This window comes from Glycine max, chromosome 8, assembly GCF_000004515.6.
Source record: "Glycine max cultivar Williams 82 chromosome 8, Glycine_max_v4.0, whole genome shotgun sequence".
In the NCBI taxonomy this organism is placed as follows: domain Eukaryota; kingdom Viridiplantae; phylum Streptophyta; class Magnoliopsida; order Fabales; family Fabaceae; genus Glycine; species Glycine max.
In genome coordinates, this window is record NC_038244.2 from 17,863,930 (window position 1) to 17,886,408 (window position 22,479).

At 34.2% G+C, this 22,479-nt stretch overlaps 3 protein-coding genes across 3 annotated transcripts; 1 reads left to right on the forward strand and 2 right to left on the reverse strand.

Moving 5' to 3' along the window:
- Window positions 1–487: 487 nt before the first annotated feature.
- Window positions 488–5,540, reverse strand: LOC100814780 (uncharacterized). Its single transcript, XM_006585585.4, has 5 exons — window positions 4,465–5,540; window positions 1,909–1,966; window positions 1,732–1,815; window positions 1,355–1,496; window positions 488–992 (listed from the first exon to the last, which is right to left on the reverse strand). Exons 1-5 carry the CDS (start codon window positions 4,940–4,942, stop codon window positions 945–947), a joined length of 810 nt encoding a protein of 269 aa, XP_006585648.1. The 5' UTR covers window positions 4,943–5,540; the 3' UTR covers window positions 488–944.
- A 220-nt stretch (window positions 5,541–5,760) lies between these two features.
- LOC100802136 (uncharacterized) lies at window positions 5,761–9,138 on the forward strand. The gene is given in 6 exon segments (NM_001255303.2): window positions 5,761–6,389; window positions 7,186–7,376; window positions 7,604–7,861; window positions 8,126–8,231; window positions 8,628–8,713; window positions 8,877–9,138. Coding segments are annotated over 6 exon segments (1,416 nt in total). The 5' UTR covers window positions 5,761–5,780; the 3' UTR covers window positions 9,043–9,138.
- A 179-nt stretch (window positions 9,139–9,317) lies between these two features.
- On the reverse strand, window positions 9,318–11,291 carry PLMT (phospholipid N-methyltransferase). The gene is made up of 2 exons (NM_001249156.2): window positions 11,009–11,291; window positions 9,318–9,772 (listed from the first exon to the last, which is right to left on the reverse strand). The coding sequence occupies exons 1-2, from the start codon at window positions 11,260–11,262 to the stop codon at window positions 9,523–9,525; spliced, it is 504 nt and encodes a 167-aa protein (NP_001236085.1). The 5' UTR covers window positions 11,263–11,291; the 3' UTR covers window positions 9,318–9,522.
- Window positions 11,292–22,479: the final 11,188 nt, after the last annotated feature.

The following is a 22,479-nucleotide window of genomic DNA, read 5'->3' on the forward strand; positions in this document are numbered from 1 at the left end:
ATTTACTATTGGCGGCTACTCATAGCCTAGTAGCATTTCAACAATTCATTTTTTGCTCCTCATTGTCAACAAATCCACTTGGCCTAGGCTAAATGTCTTGAACTTCCCACGACAATATTTTAACTTTGATTTCATGAAATTAGGTAGCGGGTAGAGAGTAATAGGTACCACAATCCTGAAGTGTTCAAACATTAGTTCAAAAAAGTCCAGCACTGTATCTTGATGACCACTGACCAAGTAGGCATTGGCGGACATAGTTGACGGTAAGACGGCGAAGACTTAGAAAGCAAAGTGCCAAAGTGAATAAAAAACCTCAAGGGGCATGATCTGGTCCCAATCATAGGGTAAAGACCTAAAGGGTACTACTGTTCATGACCACAAAACAAAATAAAGGAAAAGGTAGGCGAATTGCCAGTTGCAACTATGGCTAATTAGTATATCTTTTTTAATACACGAGAACTTGAAAGAATTGCCAAGGTCATTTTGCTTTTCAATTACAACTGCCTTCAGGCTATTTCATTCACATCTGTATCGATTTTGTACACTCCACAATCTACTCATCTCCCGTTAAAACTACCTGATTTTAGCCATATGATCATTTTAACCAAAACCATCACAGTGCTACTTAGAGATGAAGCTCAATTTGTTTGCAGCCAGCAACAGGTCCACCTCGGTTGGTTCCTCGTTTGCTTTCTCTTTGACCTTGGAGTTGAGGGAACTCTCTTTGCCCATTGCTTCTGCATTGGAGGTACACTCCTTGAATCTGAAGCAACTGATAATATGGTCATTTGTTAGGCCAGCCACTTGCATGAAAGTATAGATGACAGTCGGCCCAACACTCCTGAATCCTCTCCTCACAAGGTCTTTACTTATGAATTCTGCCTTTGGAGATTTGACAGGGACCTGACGTGGGTACCTGAACTGGCTGACTATAGTCTTATGGTTCACAAAGTTCCAAATAAATGTGTCAAAGGACCCAAACTCTTCAATACCTGCATTGAAATGGAGAAAAAAATGAAAAAGACAAAATACCTTCACTGTTTGTCAGTTATAAGCTAAGAAAAAATCAAGATGATACCACCCCTTAAACAAGTCGAATTAAGAATTTGTCTTTCTTTTTCCCAAGTCTTCTTTTTATAATATTCATCTGTGTGTGGGTCAGGAAGCAGGTTTATTTCGTTTTTCTTAATATTTTCAAAGGTAGGTAGCAGAAAAGTTTGAAAAGGTAAGTGTATGGGTTGATTCACTTCAGCAAGACCCTTCTTTTGATTCAGAAAAAAATTACAAAAAAACTAAATTGAAGTTGCAAGTTTTACACATAAGAATAGAAAAATAAAATATCAGGGTGGTTTACCTTACACATCTGACGTCCATTTTCAATTATGGATCGCAACCTGAGTTCTGATAGCAATGAGTTGGCAGGACTTCCAGGTGCAGCTATCTTTTTCTCATTCATTCTAGAAACAGCACTTGGATCAAAATCCAAAAAGACTTCCCTGTGTTCATGAATACGTTAAAATAGTTAATCCAAAGCTAAATCCCAAACATTTCTAGTGTATCCTGTACACAAAAGATCATCTGAGTCAATAAAAAGCCAATTGAAGCACACGAAAGGAAATATAATGAGCCAATTATTTGATGAGCAACCTTTTCTGGTGTGTGTGTGTGTGTAATAAGCCAATAAAATAGTTAAATCCAGAAAATGTATTTCACAGAACATTATATCAGTACCGAAACAACTGCCTTTTGCTAAGAATAGTAGGCCATGTGAGTTCAGCCAAGGCTCCAGAGAAGCTGAGCAACTCAAACAGTTTCCTGCACAAAAACCAAATTTCAGCATTGAGACAGTTTCAACCTAGAAGCTGAAAACAAAAACAGAGACAATGCCCTCACCAAAAACCCACGTACCTGTCATTGTGAACAGGAACTCCCCATTCTTTGTCATGAAAAACAATATAACATGGCTCTAAATAAAAGAGAACAAGTTAGAAAAAAAATTGCAATTATAATGTTAATGTAGCGTTTTTTTTTTCCTAATTAAAAAGTCAAACCCCAAAGATTAACATTCTATTTACTTATTCTAAAAAAAATCTATTTATCCTCCCATTCTAGGCTGTTACAGATACTGGAATTTTGACTAAGAAAACCAAAGCATATGCACTCTGAAATTGTGAAGCACTAGATAATGCCTAGCAATTTCATAGAAAGAAAGTTTTTATGTGTGTAAATTCACCTCAGTGGCCGAAGTTGAAGAATGGATGGAAATCAGAGATGCTAACAGGCACTAGAGTACATTTACCCAACTTCTTCTACCAAATTGACAGGACAAAAGAGCAATAGTAACTAACTACTCCAGTGCAACAAAATAAACAGTTTAAACACATGTCCACCACCTCTGGCCTTTGTGGCAAGGACAAGGGGCTAAATCCCAAAACTTTAAAGGGATAAGGTAGAGCAAGGAAAACCATTACATGCTAAAATGCACAAACACTGATACTGACATGCAACGTGACATGGGATATGCCAAATCCTAAAAATTGTAGGAAATGAACATGCTCTTTGTGGTCAAGATTGTTTTTAAGTAAAACAATCTCAATCATCCATACATGGTCATATAATCAAAGATTAACTCTTCTTCTTGCCTTTCACATTGTCACTTTGATCTCACTATATATTAGCCTCATAATTCATATTCAAGATTTACATTTTAAAATTTTCTCCTAAACGAACTTTTCATGGTAAAACTAGATATGTACAAATACAACACTTATTTTTTGAAGAGAATGTGTCCATCCTGGATCTGAACTGAATAAAATGATTTTTAAACTGGACACTTAGAGATGTGTGTCAGATGTGTCATACACCGATACATGTATCCGTAACAGTCACATGTCTGACATGCATACATAACACCAAAATGGAGTGTTTGGGCTTTATAGTTAGCATTGAATGTAATTGATGAGACACTGAAAAATGCATTAAGGAAGGGGCAGCCAGAATTTTGGGAGACAATCTGGAAGCATCATGCATGAGCTGAGTTAACTAGAGTACTAGACTAACTGCCAAATGATTGATTTCCCTATAGCTAGAAAGCACTACCACAACAGGACACATACATGAAGATATGATATGACATATTTAAATAATTATAGGAAATGACAAAGTTATAAGAAATGAAAATAGTATTAAATTAACATTAATATAAAACACATCTTGAATCAAGAGAGAGAATTGATGTTTTAAAGGTGAGCATAGATTATTCTAGACATAATAAAATGTTATGAATCATTTAGCATGATATTCTCATTTGTATTGGTATAAAAAAAAAATTTAAAAATAACAAAAATTGTAAAAATGCAGCTAGGATAAAAAAGTATCTGAAGTTGCCTTGAAGTGTTCAAAGACACAGATATGGCAACTACTTTTAAGTGTCCATGCTTCCTTTACAAGAGATTCATCTGGCAAGGTAGCTGCACAAAATGTTGAGCACCCTTAACCAGAGTTATACAAGAAGGCATAAATATTGCTGCAACCCTCAAATTCTCATAAATTGCAATCTTTAACTTTTCATCACTATGGCCAGTCATGTCACACATTATCATTGATATGGCCAAATGTGTGCAAACATGAAGTTATTCATCCATTTACTAACTGTATAGTACATGTAGTTTTACAGATACAAAGTGTAATGCTACATAATGGCAGTAATCGTGTATGAAAATTTGATGGCAATCAATACAAGTAACACGTGTTTCCTTTGTTTTAAAATAAATCTCCCAGTGTAAGAGCCAAACTTAGTAGGATGGGATCATGAGAAGTCCAATTAGTGCATATTAATGCTAAAATTATCATTTGCTTTATATAAAGAAAGAGCAAAATGGTAGAAGATGCTTTTATAGCACCTGTTCCTAATGTTTGATTGGTGTATGAACAGAAGAACATGCACACTACCAATCAAGAGATCGTTCTCATTAACAGATACTGAAACAATAGTTGGTATTATGTTTCTAAACATCCTAAAAATGCATTTCGTAAGGGCATGGAACAAAACCAAATACTATGTCAAGCTTTCAACCTATCAAAATTAAGATTATATCTCGTGGTGTAAACTGTCAGACTGGGTGACTAATATGCTATACAAGGGACAAAAATTCTACATTGTTTCTTACTCAAATGACAAGTTAACTCACTTAACTCACTAAACTGCTAAAAGACTAGGAGGCTTGCTTAAGCACCAAAAAATTTCCCATTAACAATGTGCTTGCTTGCCTATCCTGAAATCTCTCATTTTCTATACTGCAGTCAATTAGTGCAGCTTTTGTACCATCATTCTCTTCAATCTCAAAACATGACACAGTAAACACCAATCAATCTCAGTTGTTTCTAAATTCACAGAGACCTCAAAACCAATAGTATCAATGTCACAACTAACAACAAAATTAAACAAATAACAAACAAAGATACCTGTATTTGGTGTAACCCAAGCACACCTTTTCTTGCCCTCCAAGCTATCACTCAAATCAGCATCATCAGAACCAGCCACATTGTCACTACTCACCTTCTCCGTCTTGGGACCAACCTGCTTCTTCCTTAAAGCCACACTAACCCGACGCGCTACCTTCCCGCTCGACGACGCGCCGCTGCTGTGAGTGGAGGAATCCGTCGACGACGCGTCGGAAGAGCAGGAGGCGTTCATCGACGACAGGCTTTTCAGCACGGCCTGATGGTGCTCCTGCCGCCGCGAAATAGCTGGCGGCGTAACGGAGACGCATTGCGGCGAATGCGCCACCGGTTTCTTCTCCGTCTCCGGCGACGATTTCATCACCGGCTTGCGTCGGTCGATGGCAGGGAGAACCTTGTTGCCGGCGGGGACGAGCACCGGGCGCGCGTCAGCGTCGGTGACGGCCATGTTCATGGATCGAACTCTGGGTGGGCCCGACATTGCAAACCCTGCACTCTAGAACCTTCTTCTCAAACTCACTCTCAGCTCAGGTCAATGCCGAATTCTAAATTCAAAATTTAAACCCTTCCCATCCCACAAAGAATAATAATAATAATAATAATTAAAAAAAAACTGTTTCTTTTTCTAGAGAGAAGGTTTGGGATTTTGAATTTTGAGTAGTGGGATTTCAATTTCAATGCAAAATAAAACAAAACCCTAGAAGGAGTGAGAATTTTTTTTTAATTTTTTTTCCAGCTGCTTCTTACTGAGAACTACTCAGCTCTCTCTTTACTGAAAAAAGGTTGAAGTCGAAGCTTTAGATTGCTACGTTTGTGTGGTTCAGTCATGGAAGCAGAAATGGGAGTGTAGAGTGCTGAGAAAGTTGCGGAGAAAGTAAAATGTGTGGAGAATTTAATTTTTTTTTTTGTTGGGATGATGTGAATGTAAATTTCTGATGGTAAGTTGGTGCGAATCAAAAGGAGCGTGTGTGTGAGAGAGAGAGAAAGTTTGTGGTTCACCAATGACACGAATGAAAGAGAAATTATCGACAACAGGACATTTTTGTCGGGCTCGTAATTCCACTGTGGTTGGAGTGAGATGGGACAGTATCAATAAGTCATCCTGTGCCGCCGTTTTTGTTATTTTGTTTACCTTAAAACGACAACCATTGGTGTCGTCGTTTGCGAGAAGAAGAAGGGAGTAGATGGGACCCACTTATCCAACGCTTTTCCACACATTCAAACGACTTCTAACTTCATTCTAATCCAATAACAAACTTGTAATATCATAAGTTCAGTACCACCAAGCAAGGCAAAAGAGAAGCAACTTTGAAAACTCAATGGCTGCAACTTATTATTTACTGCCAACAAGTCCGAAAACTTTCTCACCTTTCCTCAGAAACCCACCTTCCATTCCTTCAGGTCATCATGTTTCACTGTTGGGTTCATTATTGGACTATCCATTCCATTGTTCCAGCAGAAGAGGAAACAATAGTGTTGAGGCCAATTGCAATGCAAAAAAGAAGAACCCTTGGTTAGACCCTTTTGATGATGGGGAGGATCCTGAGATGGAGTATGGTTCCTTGTTTGCAGATGGGAAGCAGGAGGAGGATCCTAGGCCACCTGATGACCCTGACAACCCTTATGGATTCTTGAAGTTCCCTTCTGGATATTCTGTGGAGATAGCATCCTTGGCATTGAAAGTGAGAGGGGATGTGAGGAGATGCTGCTGTGTGATATCTGGTGGTGTTTATGAGAACCTCTTGTTCTTTCCGGCTATTCAGCTGATCAAGGATAGGTACCCTGGTGTTCAGATTGATGTGGTGGCATCCGAGAGGGGGAAGCAGACCTATGAGTTGAATAAGAATGTGAGGTGGGCTAATGCTTATGACCCTGATGATGAGTTTCCAGAGCCTGCTGAGTATACTGATATGGTTGGAGTTCTAAAGGTTGGCCGCCATATATATTCTCTAAATATTTTGTGTCAAACAACTTTTGATGTTTAATCTAAGGAACTTTGGGACAGCTTAACGTGGGGCCTTAATGATGGTTGATCCATATTGGAAAAAAAAAAATGAAGTTTAAAAGGATCATCTCAAGATTAGATTATGGGTGAATTGAAACACTATTTTCTGTAAATAAAATTACACATCACTTGATCATACTGACAGCAGAAGCTGTGATTACTGATTTCTGTCACGCAATTGTGAAAATTTTATGGACATTTTACAGGATTTAGACTCTAGAGGGGCTTCCCTGACGTGACATACTACTATCTTGATGGAATTCTAATGAAATTTGCACCTGCTAAGGCTTGGCTATACAATATTGCAACCAAATCTAACAATTCTCCTGCACTTTGCTTGCTACTTCCTAAGAGCATCTCTAATGCAAGAATTTAATTTGAGTTTGGACTCTTTTTCAGTGAATCTCTTGTTACCACATACAATTTAACAACATTCACTATTTTTCACTCCAATGATAAAACCAGCCTTGAATTCTTAACTTATTCTTAGTGAGTCTCATTTAATCTCTATGTTTACACAAAAACTCCTATTTTAATTTGAAAAAGTGTATTTTAATAAGTAACTTTGGTTGTAGTTGCTGTATAAACAACTTCTATAGGAACTCATTTTTGCAATAGTATTGTTAAGTTGCTTAACTTTAAGAACTAACATAAGTTACTTACACAGATATTTGAAGTTCTCTGGCATGGGTATAAATACTGATGCATTGTGCTTACAGAATAGGTACTATGACATGGTCTTAAGCACCAAATTGGCAGGCCTTGGCCATGCAGCATTTTTGTTTATGACAACTGCCCGAGATAGAGTTAGCTATATCTACCCAAATGTGAATGCCGCAGGAGCAGGATTACTTCTATCTGAAACATTCGTCCCAGATAGTCAAAATCTCTCAGACGGAGGATATAATATGTGAGTTTATTTAGTTTTTTTTTGTCGGCAAATCTTAATTTTTGTTAGAATGTTGGTTTTTTTGTTAGCAGAAGAAATCAAACCTGCAATCTTTTCCTTTTTCCCTTCTCCCTTAATTATCCAATCCACCTTATAGTACTACAGCGATATCTTAAACTTAGGTAGATTTTCATGCACTTTTTCGGGCATGTAACTGAGAAAATTTTGCAATGATCTTGCTGGACTAGGTACCATCAGATGGTTGACTGGCTAGGAAAACCATTTCGAGAAGTTCCAAGACAACCAGTGCCACCACTTAGGGTATCAATCTCAAAGAAGTTGAAGGAGGTTGTTGAGGCAAAATACGAAAAAGCAGGTGCAAAAAAAGGAAAATATGTTGTCATTCACGGTATAAAATCAGATTCAAAGGCCTCCATGCAGTCTAGGGGTGATCCTGATAGCTTGCTACCCATTGAAGTGTGGGCTGAAATTGCTGACGTTATAAGGTATGCAATGTTGCTCAATGAATCTCGTATTGAACTAAAAAGCATTCTTAATGTCACAAAGAGTCTACCTCGTGGAACCATCTTTTGAACTTGTTTTACTTATTGTTTCTTAACGTATAAGACTTAATGACATCTAGCAAAGTCGTATCATATCATTCTTAATAATGTTCAATAAGTAAGTTCTCTTCTATATATCATTTTTTTTCCTTGTCCTCTATCATTGCCTGGTATGAATGAATGTTACGGACAATATTTTGAGTGCAGGGATGTTACGCCACTTTTTGTCATTCCGCATGAAAAAGAAAGGGAAAATGTGGAGGAAATATTTTCAGAAGATGCATCTATTGTCTTCATCACCACCCCTGGACAGGTACTCAAGTATCTTCTAGTTATTTTGCAAGCACCAAACATATAAAGAAAAAATAGATGGAAAAAATGTCAACATTAAACTGTGAAATATTGAATGAATAAATCATCAAAGAAAAATGCTAGTAACACTTTTTTTAACACACGATATCATTGACTATAATTTAATAAATCATCCACATGAACGATTTTCACATCAATGACGATAGATCTTATTTCTTAATGAGTCATGTTATTATTTTTTAAAAATTTTAACCAACAATAAAGTATGTTAAAAAGATTGAGTTAAAAAGTGAGTTCCTAGATTCCTCGTCATCAACTAAGATGCTATAAAAAAAAGGGAAACAGAAAGAGAAAGGGCATAACTAATTGGATTTCATTCTTTGGTTGTATGCTTCAGCTAGCTGCTCTTATTAATGACTCAGCTGGAGTGATAGCTACAAATACAACTGCTGTTCAGCTTGCAAATGCACGCGAGAAACCTTGGTAATTTTATCATTCAAATAAATTATAATGATTTCCTAAGGGTGCCTTTATTTAGCTTTTAAGGGGAAAAAATGTCTAAAGATGAGCATGAAACGTTTCTTTAAAGAATCATGCAACATACTATCACCAGTTCCATAATAAAACTGTTCCTCTTATCGTGCAGTATTGCACTATTTTGCTCTGAAGAGAAGGGAAACAAGTTTGTTCCGCGGGCTGAAGAGAAGAAATGTATTATAATATCATCCAAGACAGGAAAGTTAATAGATATTGATGTTGAGGCTGTAAAAAACGCAGTTCAAACATTCAATTTGTCTCCAGCTTTAGTATAGTGGAAGAGGGAAAAGGGAAAGTGTTCTGAACTTCTGGTTAAGTGATTATATTAACTGTCTTTTTTTAATTAATAAAGACAAATGTATATCTACAAATTTATGGCTCAGTTCATGTTCTGAATCAGAAAACAGGAATAAAAGTGAAAACAGTGGAAGACACAAAGAAAAGGTAAATCCTCTTATTCTTTGATCCACATACAAAAAAGAAAAGAAAAAAAAAAAAGATGAATCCTTATCAAAGGTGGGACGTTGCATTCATTAAATTAATCGGCTAATGCTTTGACATGTTTGAAATACACACGTCATGAGAAACAAAAATAAGTTCGCAATTCATTAGAAATAATTTGCTGGAATCAGAACATATAAAATAGAGATGTTCATTCCAGAGCAAAGGAAAGAAACAGCAAGATACAAAGAATTTGGCACCTCAGGTGCTGCTAAATCCTCCAAATTCCTTCTAATCTACTGAAATTCACTCAATCAATGGAGTGGCTTGGCACGAGTAGATGGATCTTCCTTTGATTCCACATGCATCATAAACACATATCCTAAAACCCAAAGGAGAATGTATTGAAAAGGAACCCACGAAAAGCATGCAAGAATGCTCATGATGCTGCCAACGTACTGAGGATCTTTGATGACACCAAAAGGGAATTCAGTTACCCAGGGAATTGTTTTTCCAAAGCGTACACCATAGTATGTGCCAGTCTCACCAAGTAGCTGATAAACCCTGTTATTTGACAATATTACCATTATGCATTGACAAACATCAAAGCAACACAGTCAAGTAATAGTACCCTAATTAAAAGCAATGCACATGAGAATATTTGGCCACATTCAAAGCTTCTTAAATAAAATTGACGGAGGAAACAGGCTGGAAAATTCAGAAAGTGTTTCATCAGAAAGATGGCATTCCTCTCACTATTATTGCGTGAGGTCATAGGTTTTAACCTCAATGTGACCATTATACGCAAAAAATTGTCATGTCAACTATTGGGATACACAAACATAACCTTTTATTTTAATTAATAATCAGTTAATCACACACAATTTTGTGTTTTCCAGTGTCCTTGGTGAGGTTTGGCAATGAAAACATGCCTTCTGCAATTATGATATGCTCATCCACAGAATCTGTTTAATTCCTGTTGCATGAAAGCTACACTCAACCCCAATACACATCACAACTCCATACGACATGATATATTCTTCAAAACATTTTTATTCCGCCTCTTACATTAAGAGCTTAATCCATTATACCATTAGCTTAGCAAACTTGAGGCATTTATATCATAAGCAATCGTAATGACTGTAGCTTAATACAACACCAGTAAGATCTGGTTTGCACATTTCAGTTTCGGTAGACGCAGCAATAATATAAATGATGTCTCACACTATTAAGTTCAAGTAACCGACCAAACAATCATTGAATATAGAGACACAGGGTTACAATTAAGTACACAACATCCCTCATGCCCTACACTAACCAAACATTTACCATCGCCGAATCAGTTCCAAATGCTTCCCTCACAACAATCACAACAACACGCAAGCTCGTGTATTTATATCACCAGTTCACCACCAAACAAAGTAAACTAGCCACTGCAAAGTGGGATCAGACTACCAAAACAACAATTTTTTTCTTTCTTCATTAGATGTCTTGGAATTTGTAAACATGCATTGAAATTCCCAAAAGTATTTTTCCAACTTTAATTCAAAGTACATAACAAAATCCTTTTTCCTAATAATAGCCAACAAAGATCACAAAAGTAAAACTTTCCTTATATTATTCAATAGACAACACAGTTAAAAAAAAGTGTTCCTTTTCAGCATCCAATAGTTTAAGAAAGTAAAGGAACCAACTTGACAGAGGCAAGTATAAGATCCAGCATACCCAGAAAAGAAAACAAGCAAGGAATGAGTTTGAGAGAGAGAGAGAGAGAGAGAGAGAGAGAGAGAGAGAGAAGACCTGAAATTTAGGAATTGGCCAAAGGCAATGAGGGGCCAGAAGTAGAAAGGAGGAGGCCAGTGGAAAGAAGAAACATAGAAGAGGGAGATGAACTGAACGAGCTTCAAGAAGTAAGAAACGTAAGCCATAACCTTAGATGGATCTCGGGCCTCTCGGCCTCTGCCACACAAGTCCACCCACCACTGTGGCCAAATCCAGAGGCAGTAATAGAACGGAAACGGTGACAACAATCCAATAGCCGCCGCAATCCCCATCACTCACTCTGCAGATCCTCTTTTTCGGTGAATAATAAGAAAAAATAAAGGCTTCAGATATATATATTTTTCTTGCTTCTCACCAACCGGGCACACTGTCTCTGTTTTTTACTTACGTCCAAAACTCCAAAGAGTATAATTTTTTTAAAATCTAAATATTTATTAAGGAAAGATCGTTTTTTAATTTTATAGCTAATTAATGGGTTGGGTTTTTTTTTTTTGACAGAATTGATGGGTTAGTTAACTTTCTAGTTTTTAGTACTAGATCGTTTTGTTTTTGTTTTCTATGAGTAATTTTTGTCAAATTTGATCCAACATAATTTTTAGTTTTTTTAATAGTCCTTCTCTTTGCCAATGAAACATTACACATATTAGTGGCTTGTTTGGTTTGAAGAATAGAGTAAAAGAGAATAAGTGGTTGAAAAGAAAATAAGAAAAAATGAGATAATTTGTTAAGCTGTGTGACAAGAAAGAAAATAAAAATAATTAAAATTAAAAAAAGAATTGTTAATTATTTATTTGATTGTTATAATTATAACAAATTTTCATTTTTAGTTATTATTCTTGAAAATATTTATTTTTAATTCTTATACATAATATTATTAATCTCTACACATTTATTTTAATCCTTTTAGGTCTTAGCATGAGGACTAAAACAAATTAAAAATAATATGATAAAGACTAAAAGGAATTTAAGTATAAAGATAAAAAAAAAAAAAAAAGCTTTTGTTAATGAGTAATTAAACTAATTTTCTTTCCTCTCATTTAATTGTATAAAAAGTGAAAGAAAAGAAAGTATATATATATATATATATATATATATATATATATATATATATATATATATATATAGTTAAAATATATATTTAGAAGAATATTTTTTATGAAGAAGATTTTTTTTGTATGGAGAACATGGAAAGTTTTTACTTGAATAATTCCCATATTTATAAAAAAAAAAAAAAAAAAAAAACATACAGGGAGAAAGTAATCTTTCCAACCAAATCATGTGATAAAGTACTAAGTTCTAACTATTCTAATTCAAAAAAATAATCTTTAGATAAACCATGAAACTTAAGTCCTATTTCGATTTTTTTATTTCATATTTTCATAAATAAGTAAAAAAAAAAAAAAACTCATCTTATTCTTATTTTTGGTTTCATTTATTTAAATATTTAAAGAAACGATGGAAATAATATGATACTTTTCCGTAATTATTTATAAAATTAAAATAAACCTACCCTTAATCAGTATAAAATTATTATTTTGTTTATAATCTGCTTATAAAGCGCAACATAATATTGACCATTAAGTTAGTTATTATCTGATTTTGAGGAAGGGAAAGAAAGGAATGACACTAGAGATAATTATGGGTAAAAATACCCAAGACATGAGACGACCACTACAGTGTTATCCGTATTGATCTATGCTTAGAGTAATGATTTAGCACTGTTTTGTATTAATTTTTAGGTGATGGACCACCTTGCTAGTTGCTATGTGATGCCATGCGCTGCAAGAAAAGCTAGTAAACCCAACCTTTCATTAATAACAATGTAAGCAATTCTTGCGTTTTATACTAATGTGACCAAACAAAGGAAATAGATACCTATCTCTTATATTTTGGAATGTAGCTTTCGAGAGGTGTGCATCAATGGCTTTCGGCAAATATATTTCTGTGTATGATTAATGGATATTTACGAGCAGTCAAATAAGTCTTGGAAAGAAGAGAATAAAGGCAGGGCACATTAATTGAAGTAAGACTGAACAAAATAGATTTAATGCAATCAGTAAACCTTAAAATAATAAAAAAAACAATAATGTTAAACAATAATTTTTCATATGCTATAGCTTTAGAATCACATATCCTCTCTTCTCAGGATCATCGTCCTATAACAAGAAAAAAAATTATCCCAAAATTATTATCATTTTAATTTTTTTAATGTAGTATTAATTATTTTTTCTACTTATACCTATTATAATATTAATAATATGAGCTACAAAAATAAAAAAAATGAATTAATGATGATAATATTAATTTTATAAAATTATTATTTTTTTATCTATGGATAAATTGTTAAATTCATTCCCGCAAGTATGTTACAGTGACAAATTGATCATTGAAAAACAAAAAATACAAATTTAGTCCCTATGTACAAACAAGTACGACAACTTAATTTTATTGTTAAATTTATAAGACTATTTTGTTATTAAGTTGTAATATACAAAAATTAATTTGATAATAAATTATATTTTTCGAAGACAAATTTGACATTAAGTTGTGAAGTTTAAGAATCAATTTATCATTAAATTGTTTACATGACTATTTTATCACATTTTTTACACATTTAATGAATAATTTTGGATTTTTTATCTTTCAAAGACTAATTTGTCAGTGTCATCACACTTTTAAGAACAAATTTGATTATTTATCCTTTATGTATTTTTTTGTTTGTACAAAATAACCTAGAATGACAATTATAATAAGAGAGATGGAATAGTAATAACATTTATATTTTAGACGTTTTAAATAATTATTGAGCTCCTTCGAGTTATTGAGCTCCAGGAAGAACTTTATTCCCTCCAGCAAGGTAACCTTTCTGTTATTGACTACTATACCAAACTTAAGTCTCTCTGCGAAGAGCTTGATAACTTTCGCCCCTTGATTCCTTGCCCCTGCTCTGCAAAGCTGTATCATCAACGGGATTTCGTCATTCATTTTCTGAAGGGCCTCGATGAATGCTTTGCCATGGCTCGCTCCTAGATTTTGCTTCTCGATCTCTTACCTTCCGCTACTTGTGTGTTCTCCATGATTATTCAACACGAATGCCAACATTTCGCTCTTCCTTCGTCTTCGCTTGACAGAAACCCCTTTGTCAATTTTGCTTCTGGTTCTCGCTGTGGTCCTCAGTAGCAAGGGGGGAATAAAACTTCCAAGAAATGTGATCATTGTGGACATCTTGGCCACACAACGGACTCCTGCTTTTAGCGAACTGGCACTTCGTCACTGAAATGTGCTCATTGCAAACGCGTTGGTCACACAGAGGATGTTTGTTATACCAAATTTGTTACCCTCCAGGGCATCCGAAATACCTAGGGCAACCTCGTCTTCCCTACAAATCTTCTTCCGGTGGCGGAGCTTCTGGTGGTAGAGCCGTCAACGATGTCGTCGCCACACTTGGGAATGAGGCTCACACACTACCTCACATTAGAGATGACAAGCAGGTTTCATCTCATGAGAATGGGCCCAACATCACACCAGCCTAATACCAACACTTGATGACTCTTCTTCAACAAGCCACTGGATTTGGTGGTGTGAATTCAGATGAGACTCCCATTTGGGCCAATCTCTCTTACTCTAGCCCAGCCTTTTTTCCTAACTCTTCTTTTGGTAGCTCATTTGGTTTTTCCATTTCCACCACTCACACACTCAACATTGCTACTTCACACACCATCTTCTGGATAATTGACTCCGGAGCCACAGATCACATCTTCCTTAGATTATTTTCATACTTATTCCAAAATTAAGCCAGTAATTATTAATTTACCCAATGCAAAGCCCAAATTTCAAGAACTATTTATTTTTCTTCTAATTTCCCCATTCATGATGTCTTATATGTTCTTGGTTTTAACTTTAATCTATTATCCATTTCTAAATTAATTTTTTCTCTTCCTTGTCGAGTTATTTTTGATAGTTTTTCTTGTCAAATACAGGATCTAAACACGTTGAAGACGATTGGTTTGGCTAGATTGAAGGAAGGACTATTCCATTTGCTAATCGGAAAAGATAGGTCACCATCCACAAACAACATTACTACCAACACCATCAATGATTCAAAGCTTTGGCATTTTAGATTAGGACATTTATCTAGAAATCGTCTCAATGTTTTACATCAACAATACCATTTTATTTCAAAGGATTCTAATGAAATGTGTGATGTTTGTCACTTAGCAAAACAAAATAAATTACCTTATTCTCTTAGTACAAGCAAAAGTTCTAAAAAATTTTAATTAATTCACATGGATATTTGGGGACCATTTTCTAAAGCATCCATTCATGGCCACAAGTATTTCTTAACTATACTTTATGATTATAGTCGATACACTTGGATCGTTTTGCTAAAATCCAAAAGCGAAGTTAAAATTCAAGTGCAAAACTTTGTTGCTCTAGTTGAAAACCAATTTGAAACAACAGTCAAGTGTATTCAATTTAACAATGGTCCTGAATTTTTGCAAAAGGATTTCTTTTCTTCAAAGGGAATTATTCACCAAACTAGCTTTGTTTATACCCCTCAACAAAACGGAAGAGTGGAGCGCAACACCAATATATTCTTAATGTTGCTAGAGCCCTCATGTTTCAATCCAAAATTCCAACAAACCTTTGGTGTTATGCTATTAAACATGTCGTTTTTCTTATAAATCCCATTCCCTCACCCGTCATTTCAAATAAAACCCCTTTTGATCTTTTATACAAAGAACAACCTAATTTTTCTTCACTTAAGATTTTTGGTTGTCTATGTTTTGCTTCAACAAACATTCCACATTACAAATTTGAAGCACGTTCCAGAAAATGAGCTTTCTTGGGTTTTTTTAATGGCACAAAGGATTATGTGATTTTGGATGTTAATGCAAAAGAGATTGTCATTTCTAGAGATGTCATATTTCATGAACTAATTTTACCTTTTCACATCACTCCTATCAATCCAAACCAACATTCACCTCCTCTTCCTAATAATTCCATCACTGACTTACTAAATAAACCACCCTCACCTTCCATACCAGCCAACACACCTTATGTTCCCTTTGAGACCACATCCCTTTCATCACCTTTACCAAATTCACTCAGTAGCCATGTTTCTAATCCTCCATTCAACGAGCCTTTCCTTCACTCACCATCAACCACGTCTCCTCCTTCCTCAAATGAATCACCAATCTCCCATCAACCTCCTTCTCCTCGCCGGTCAACTCACGAGACCCATCCTCCTTCCTATCTTTCCGATTATCAATACAAACTTCCTTCAATCAAGTCAGCTCAACTCTCTTCCACTTGCTCATATCCTATCCAAGCTTGTCTCTCTTATGCTCGAATTTCTCCATCTCATCATCACTACCTCATGGCTCTCTCATCTGATGAAGAACCAACCAGCTTCCACGAAGCCAGTAAGCATCAGTGCTGGAGGGATGCAATGCAATGCGAAATTGAGGCCTTGCAGTCAAATCATACTTGGGATGTTGTTCCCACTCCCCCATATGTTCATCTAATTGGTTGCAAGTGGGTCTATAAAATCAAGCGGTTACCTGACGGTAGTGTCGAATAATACAAAGCCTGTCTCGTTGCAAAAGGGTATTCTTGGGTTGAAGGAATAAACTACTTTGAGACTTTCTCTCTTGTAGTTAAGATGACCACAGTTCGTACTGTTCTCGCTTTTGCCTCAATCAATTAGTGGCACCTTCAACAATTAGACGCCAGTAACGCTTTTTTACATAGTGATCTTTCAGAAGATGTATACATGGACATCCCACCTGGCTTGCCTAGCTACTCTTCCTATCAGAGTTGCAAACCACGCAAATCGCTCTATGGTCTGAAGCAAGCAAGCAGAAAATGGTATGAGAAACTCTCAATTATTACTGTCTTGTGGTTACAAACATGCTCATGCTGATCATCGTCTGTTTATTAAATCTCATGGGTCTGATTTTACTGCATTAATCATTTATGTGGATGATATAGTGCTACCTGGAAATTCTGTTCAAGAAATAGACGATATTAAGTGCATTCTTCATTCCAATTTCCATATTAAAGACTTGGGACAACTTAAATATTTCCTAGGAATTGAGGTTGCTCATTCCACAAAAGGCATCTCTTTATGTCAAAGAAAATACTGCCTTGATCTCTTAAAGGATACTGCATGCTTGGCTGCAAACCATCCTCTACACCAATGGATAGTTCCCTTCGCCTTCATGCTGATTGTTAGTCGTCATTTACGACTAACTTTTGTATTGAAAAGTTCATGAAATTTATATCTTTTCCCCAATTTATAGTTCTTTTTGTAGGTTTGTACATATTTTTATGTTTAGTTTAATTTCACTCAATAGATATTCCTAATATTATGAATTAATGTGGTTCAACTTCAGTTTCAGGCTAAAGGATGAAGAAGAAGAAGGTTGAAGCAGTTGGTGTCTCGCTAAGCGAGGCATATGCGCTTAACGAGTAACATTTGTTAAGCGAGGCACTCAACTCGCTTAGCGAGTTGGAAGAATCTGGAAGAGTATCTGCCATTCATACATGTGCCCAGCGCGTCATCAGCTCGCTCAGCGAGCATTTGTCTCTTCTCGCGCTCAGTGCGCCCAACTCGCTAAGCGAAAATTCACTAACTCGCGCTTAGCGAGAAAGTGACGCTAAGCGAGCCTTTAGGATCAAAAAGCCCTTAAAAGACTGAAGTTGGCGAAAAAGAGAGGGTTCTTCTGGAGAGACGTAACAGAGCCGAAAAATGGAGCAAGAGAGAAGAGCTTGGACGAAAAGCCTCAGCCTTTAAGAGATTCTGAGTTTAGAAGTGATTATTAGGTTTTTAGAGGTGGAGGATACATTCCCACCCCTTTGTAATCTTAATTTTCCTTCAAAAACTTGTTCTTAGGCTGAAAGGTGCTAACTTGCAATGGAAGACTAAGTCTCTTGTTGGGGATTTTTGCTGAACTTTGATGTAAAATCCTTTACTATCTATTTAAAGTTGTTTTTATGTGTTCATTGTTTTTATTTGCAACTAATTATTACATGCTTGTGGCTTGATCACCCATTTGTGTGTAAAGTTAGGATTTTTAGCATTGGAAAGTGATTTAAATCCTTAGAACTGGATAGAGCAGGCTAGAGAACTGTATGTCTGGACACGGAGTGCAGGGATTTAGTTTATATTATGTCGTAATCTTAATGCAACTCGTTTAGACTAAGTTCGACGAGTGATCTAGAATGAAGTTTAGATAGAGTTAGACCCATTCACTCAAGGGATCCTGGTTTGGGTAGTTGTTTTCGGCATAGAACATGAAACACAACCTTAAATAGAGAAAAATACTCAATAATATCAAGTAGGTTCAGTAGAAAGACTCAACATTTTTAATCATTTGTTTATCTCTCACCTTTAGATAGTTAATTTTGTAGTTAAATTAGAACTGTAGACACAACTTCTTTTTATATTTACTGGCTTTATACAAATGTTTACATACTGAATGAATACTCTCTGAATGAAACAAGTTCTCTGTGATTCGATACTCGGTTCTTACTATTTTATATTACTTATGCGACTCAGTACACTTGTAGATTAGTATCGCAATTAGGAGAGTGCGGAACACTGACTCTTCTGGATTCCTTGATGATCTTCTTCATTATAGACGTCTCATCGAAAGACTTGTCTATTTAACAAGCACCAAATCAGATATTGCATTTGCAACACAACAACTCAGTCAATTCATGTCCAAACCCACCAAGGCTCATCTTACAACTGCTTATAGAGTTCTCCATTACCTAAAAAGTTGTCCTGGGAAAGGTCTTTTCTTCCCTCACATCTGTCCAAAATAGTTGATTGGTTTTAGTGACGTTGATTGGGCCACTTGTATTGATTCATGGAGATCGGTTACTGGTTATTGTATCTTTGTTAGAAACTCTCTTGTCTCATGGAAAACAAAGAAGCAGACCACTGTTTCAAGATCCTCTTCCAAGGCTGAATACAGGGCTCATGCATCTGCCACTTGTGAGCTACAATGGCTTACTTATCTTATGTAAGATCTAAAAATCCCTCCATCTCAACAATCTATTCTGTATTGTGATAATAATAGTGCCTTACATATTGCTACCAACCCAGTTTTTCATGAGCGAACAAAGCACCTAGACATTGATTGTCACCTTGTTCGAGAAAAGTCTCAAGAAGGCCTAATGTTTCTTCGACCGGTTCCCTCTTCTAACCAATTAGTAGACATTTTTACCAAACCACTTCCTCCACGACTCTTCCATGATAATGTTTCCAAGTTGCAATTACTATATATCTTTGTACCTCTAGCTTGTGGAGGACTATTAGAAGAAGCATATAATTCAAGTCTCAACACAACATAGTAATAGCAGCTACCTTATTTCTTTTCTTATTCTCTCCATTGTATTTAGTGATCATTCTAGAATTAGAAACCTATCTAATAATACAGAAATATACCTTGTCTGTTATTTGATTCCTTCTTATCCTTTTTAGGTTTTGGATCATTCTTTATCATGTACATAATATAAAAGGATACAATCATTTGGTGACAATATATATATATATATATATATATATATATATATATATATAGAAATTCATTCTATCCTGCATACCTTTTTTTCCTTTTAAGATAAGAATACTTGGGACAAAGGTAATAATATTGAATTCAATAACTAATTATGTCCTCTTGTGGTTAATTTTCCGTAAGAGGTAATGGTTGGAAAAAAAAAAAGACATAACTAAAAAAACACAACTTCAATAACTCAGTTAAAAAAAGTAATTCAAAAACTGAATTAAAAAGGGCTAAATAATTTAGAACTTACGAATTAATTTAATCTTAATTAATTAGTAATCTCAAATTTAAATGTAAACAATTTATGTTATTAAGTTTTTGTGAAAGAGAATCCATTAATTGTCCTTAATAATTTTGTTTGATTCAAGCATTAAATGATATAATCTAATATCCAGCAGAATAATATTTCTACTGGCTTCATATATAGATCTCATCTCCTTGCATTCACTTCCTAATAAGAGACAGTTCCCATTGCTGTGCCTTCGTGAAGTCGACACACCCGTCCACCTTCGTAGTTAGCAGATACCTTATCGTAGCCTGTACTATTTGATATATATATATATATATATATATATATATATATATATATAAGGATAACAATGAGTTTTAAAGCTAAGATAAAGTCTAAACCTTTTAAATCAGGAAGTATGGCTTAATCTATTAAGCAAGTTTTAATTAATGTAGTCCATCTCAGTTTAAAAAATAACGTATAGTCCATCTATTTTAAATATACTCGATGGTTATAAATTGTGTTTTTCCTGTATGGGTTAATCTATAAATCAAGTTTTAATTATTGTAATCCATTTACTTTAAATGTACTCGTTGATTATACTGTCGTGTTTTATTTCAATATATATATATATATATATATATATATATATATATATATATATATATATATATTCATGTTTTCCTCAATAATATAGTTAATATCCAAACAGCATGATATTCTTATATATTTCTTAATTTGTTTACATCCATGGATGAGAAAGCCAGTGATTTGAGACTACATACATAGTATATATCCCCCCTTCCCCAGGTAATAATAAAGTCTCTTCATATAAGTGTAAGTTGTTTGCTTTGCTTAACGTTGTTTATATGGTTAGTACTGTCGGTATGCATCCCTACATAAATTTACTACCTCCTTTTCTATTTGTTAGACTTTCAATATTAAACTTGCTTTTAGACTAATGGGGAATATTTTTATATGTATGGTTAGTATAATGATCAGGGATAAGCCGTATTTATTTGTTTATTTTTATTTATCTACTTTTTAGGTGATGGACCACCTTGTTCATGTGATGCCAAACGCCACAATATTGTTTAAACACAAAGTAAATAATTTCATGTGTTTTACTAATGTGAACATAGAAACTAGATGCATGCCTATCTCTAATTAATTTGGAATGTTACTTTATGAGTGGCATATTCTTTGAACATGCATATATACCTCTTGCGACTTGCAAGTCCTTTGTTTTGTCATGGAAGCTAGATTTGATTCACTCATGATAGTCTATTTAACTGACATATACATATACATATATATACATATATATATATATATATATATATATATATATATATATATATATATAAATTGTACTATAAGCTTAAATTTTAATCATTTAATCAATATTGGTAAAAGATTATTTTTAATAAGTTGTCTCAATTTTAAATACATAAGATAAAATTTTGTTGTTCATAATAATCTTATTACACTTAAGTAAAGTTGTTTTCTTTAAAAGATAATTGTTTTATGTACCAAAAAAATGCATCACTTTACTAAAACCCTATTTGAATTTTTTTTCTTCATAAAACACTTGTAGAGAAATAAAATAAGTAGAAAAAATAATTTTTTTTATAAACTAAAATTAGCTTATGCATTAGTGTTCATTGAGAAATTTATCCAAAAGCATAACCTAACAAGGACGCAAATTTTATTAATAATATCTTTTGTAGAAAAAGTTAGTCATCTTTTTGCTAGACAATTCAATAATTGAAATATATATTTTGATAGGACTTGAAAAAAACTAAACTAAAATAGATATTGTAAGATAGTCATTATAGTGGTATTAATTAATTTCAAGAATAAAATTTAATATATTTGGTATTTCATTTACTTAATTACTTGTAGAGAGTAAAAGTTTGAGAGTCAGTCCTGATCTTTAAGAAACTAATTAACACATAAACCGTGGAATTTAATAATGTAAAGTTAGTTTTTGAAGGGAATTTGCATAAATTCCTATGCAGTCGCGCCCACTTAGACATTACTAATGTTAATTTTTCGTCAATCATATAATCAGCGAAGACTAGATAGTGCGAGAATGATTGCAATTTCTATCTAGCCTTTACTTTACTCAAAGAACACAAGAATATGGTCAATATAATTCTGTCATTGATCTTAGAAATCAGAATCGAATATTTTTTTGCTGTTGTAATCAATTACGTATTACGTATACTTAATGACAACCAAATAAAAATTAATCATTGTGAAACTGGTAGGGACAGAGGCGAAATAAATTACATATAAATCTATTTTAGGATACCAAGGGAATTTAGATTTAAAAAAAAAAAAGTGGTGGTACACTGGTACTGTCGTACCCCAAACTTCGTACTTTCATATCGCTTCCCTAACCTTACAAAGTTTACACTTTTTTCAATTTCAAATATAAGTAAAAAGAAAGTCATGTATGCTAATCTAAAATAAAATATAAATAAATCTTAATTAATTTTTGTCATATTTAATTAGACAATTTCTACATCATCTTATTAATTAATATTTTATTTTCAGTAATGATTTTCTAACTAAGGTCTGTTTAAGAATTTTTAAATAAGATTAATAAAATTAAATAATATTAAAAAAATTATTAATCAACATAAATTATTGTTTTTAGACTAGATACAATATTTTTA

Coding starts and splice junctions, on each gene's coding strand:
- LOC100814780 (XM_006585585.4), bottom strand. CDS start 4,942: ATGTCGGGCCCACCCAGAGTTCGATCCATGAACATGGCCGTCACCGAC. Junction 1,967..4,464: donor TTGGGTTACACCAAATACAG/GTATCTTTGTTT, acceptor TCTTTTATTTAG/AGCCATGTTATATTGTTTTT. Junction 1,816..1,908: donor GTTCCTGTTCACAATGACAG/GTACGTGGGTTT, acceptor GTTTTTGTGCAG/GAAACTGTTTGAGTTGCTCA.
- PLMT (NM_001249156.2), bottom strand. CDS start 11,262: ATGGGGATTGCGGCGGCTATTGGATTGTTGTCACCGTTTCCGTTCTAT. Junction 9,773..11,008: donor GGCCAATTCCTAAATTTCAG/GTCTTCTCTCTC, acceptor GTCAAATAACAG/GGTTTATCAGCTACTTGGTG.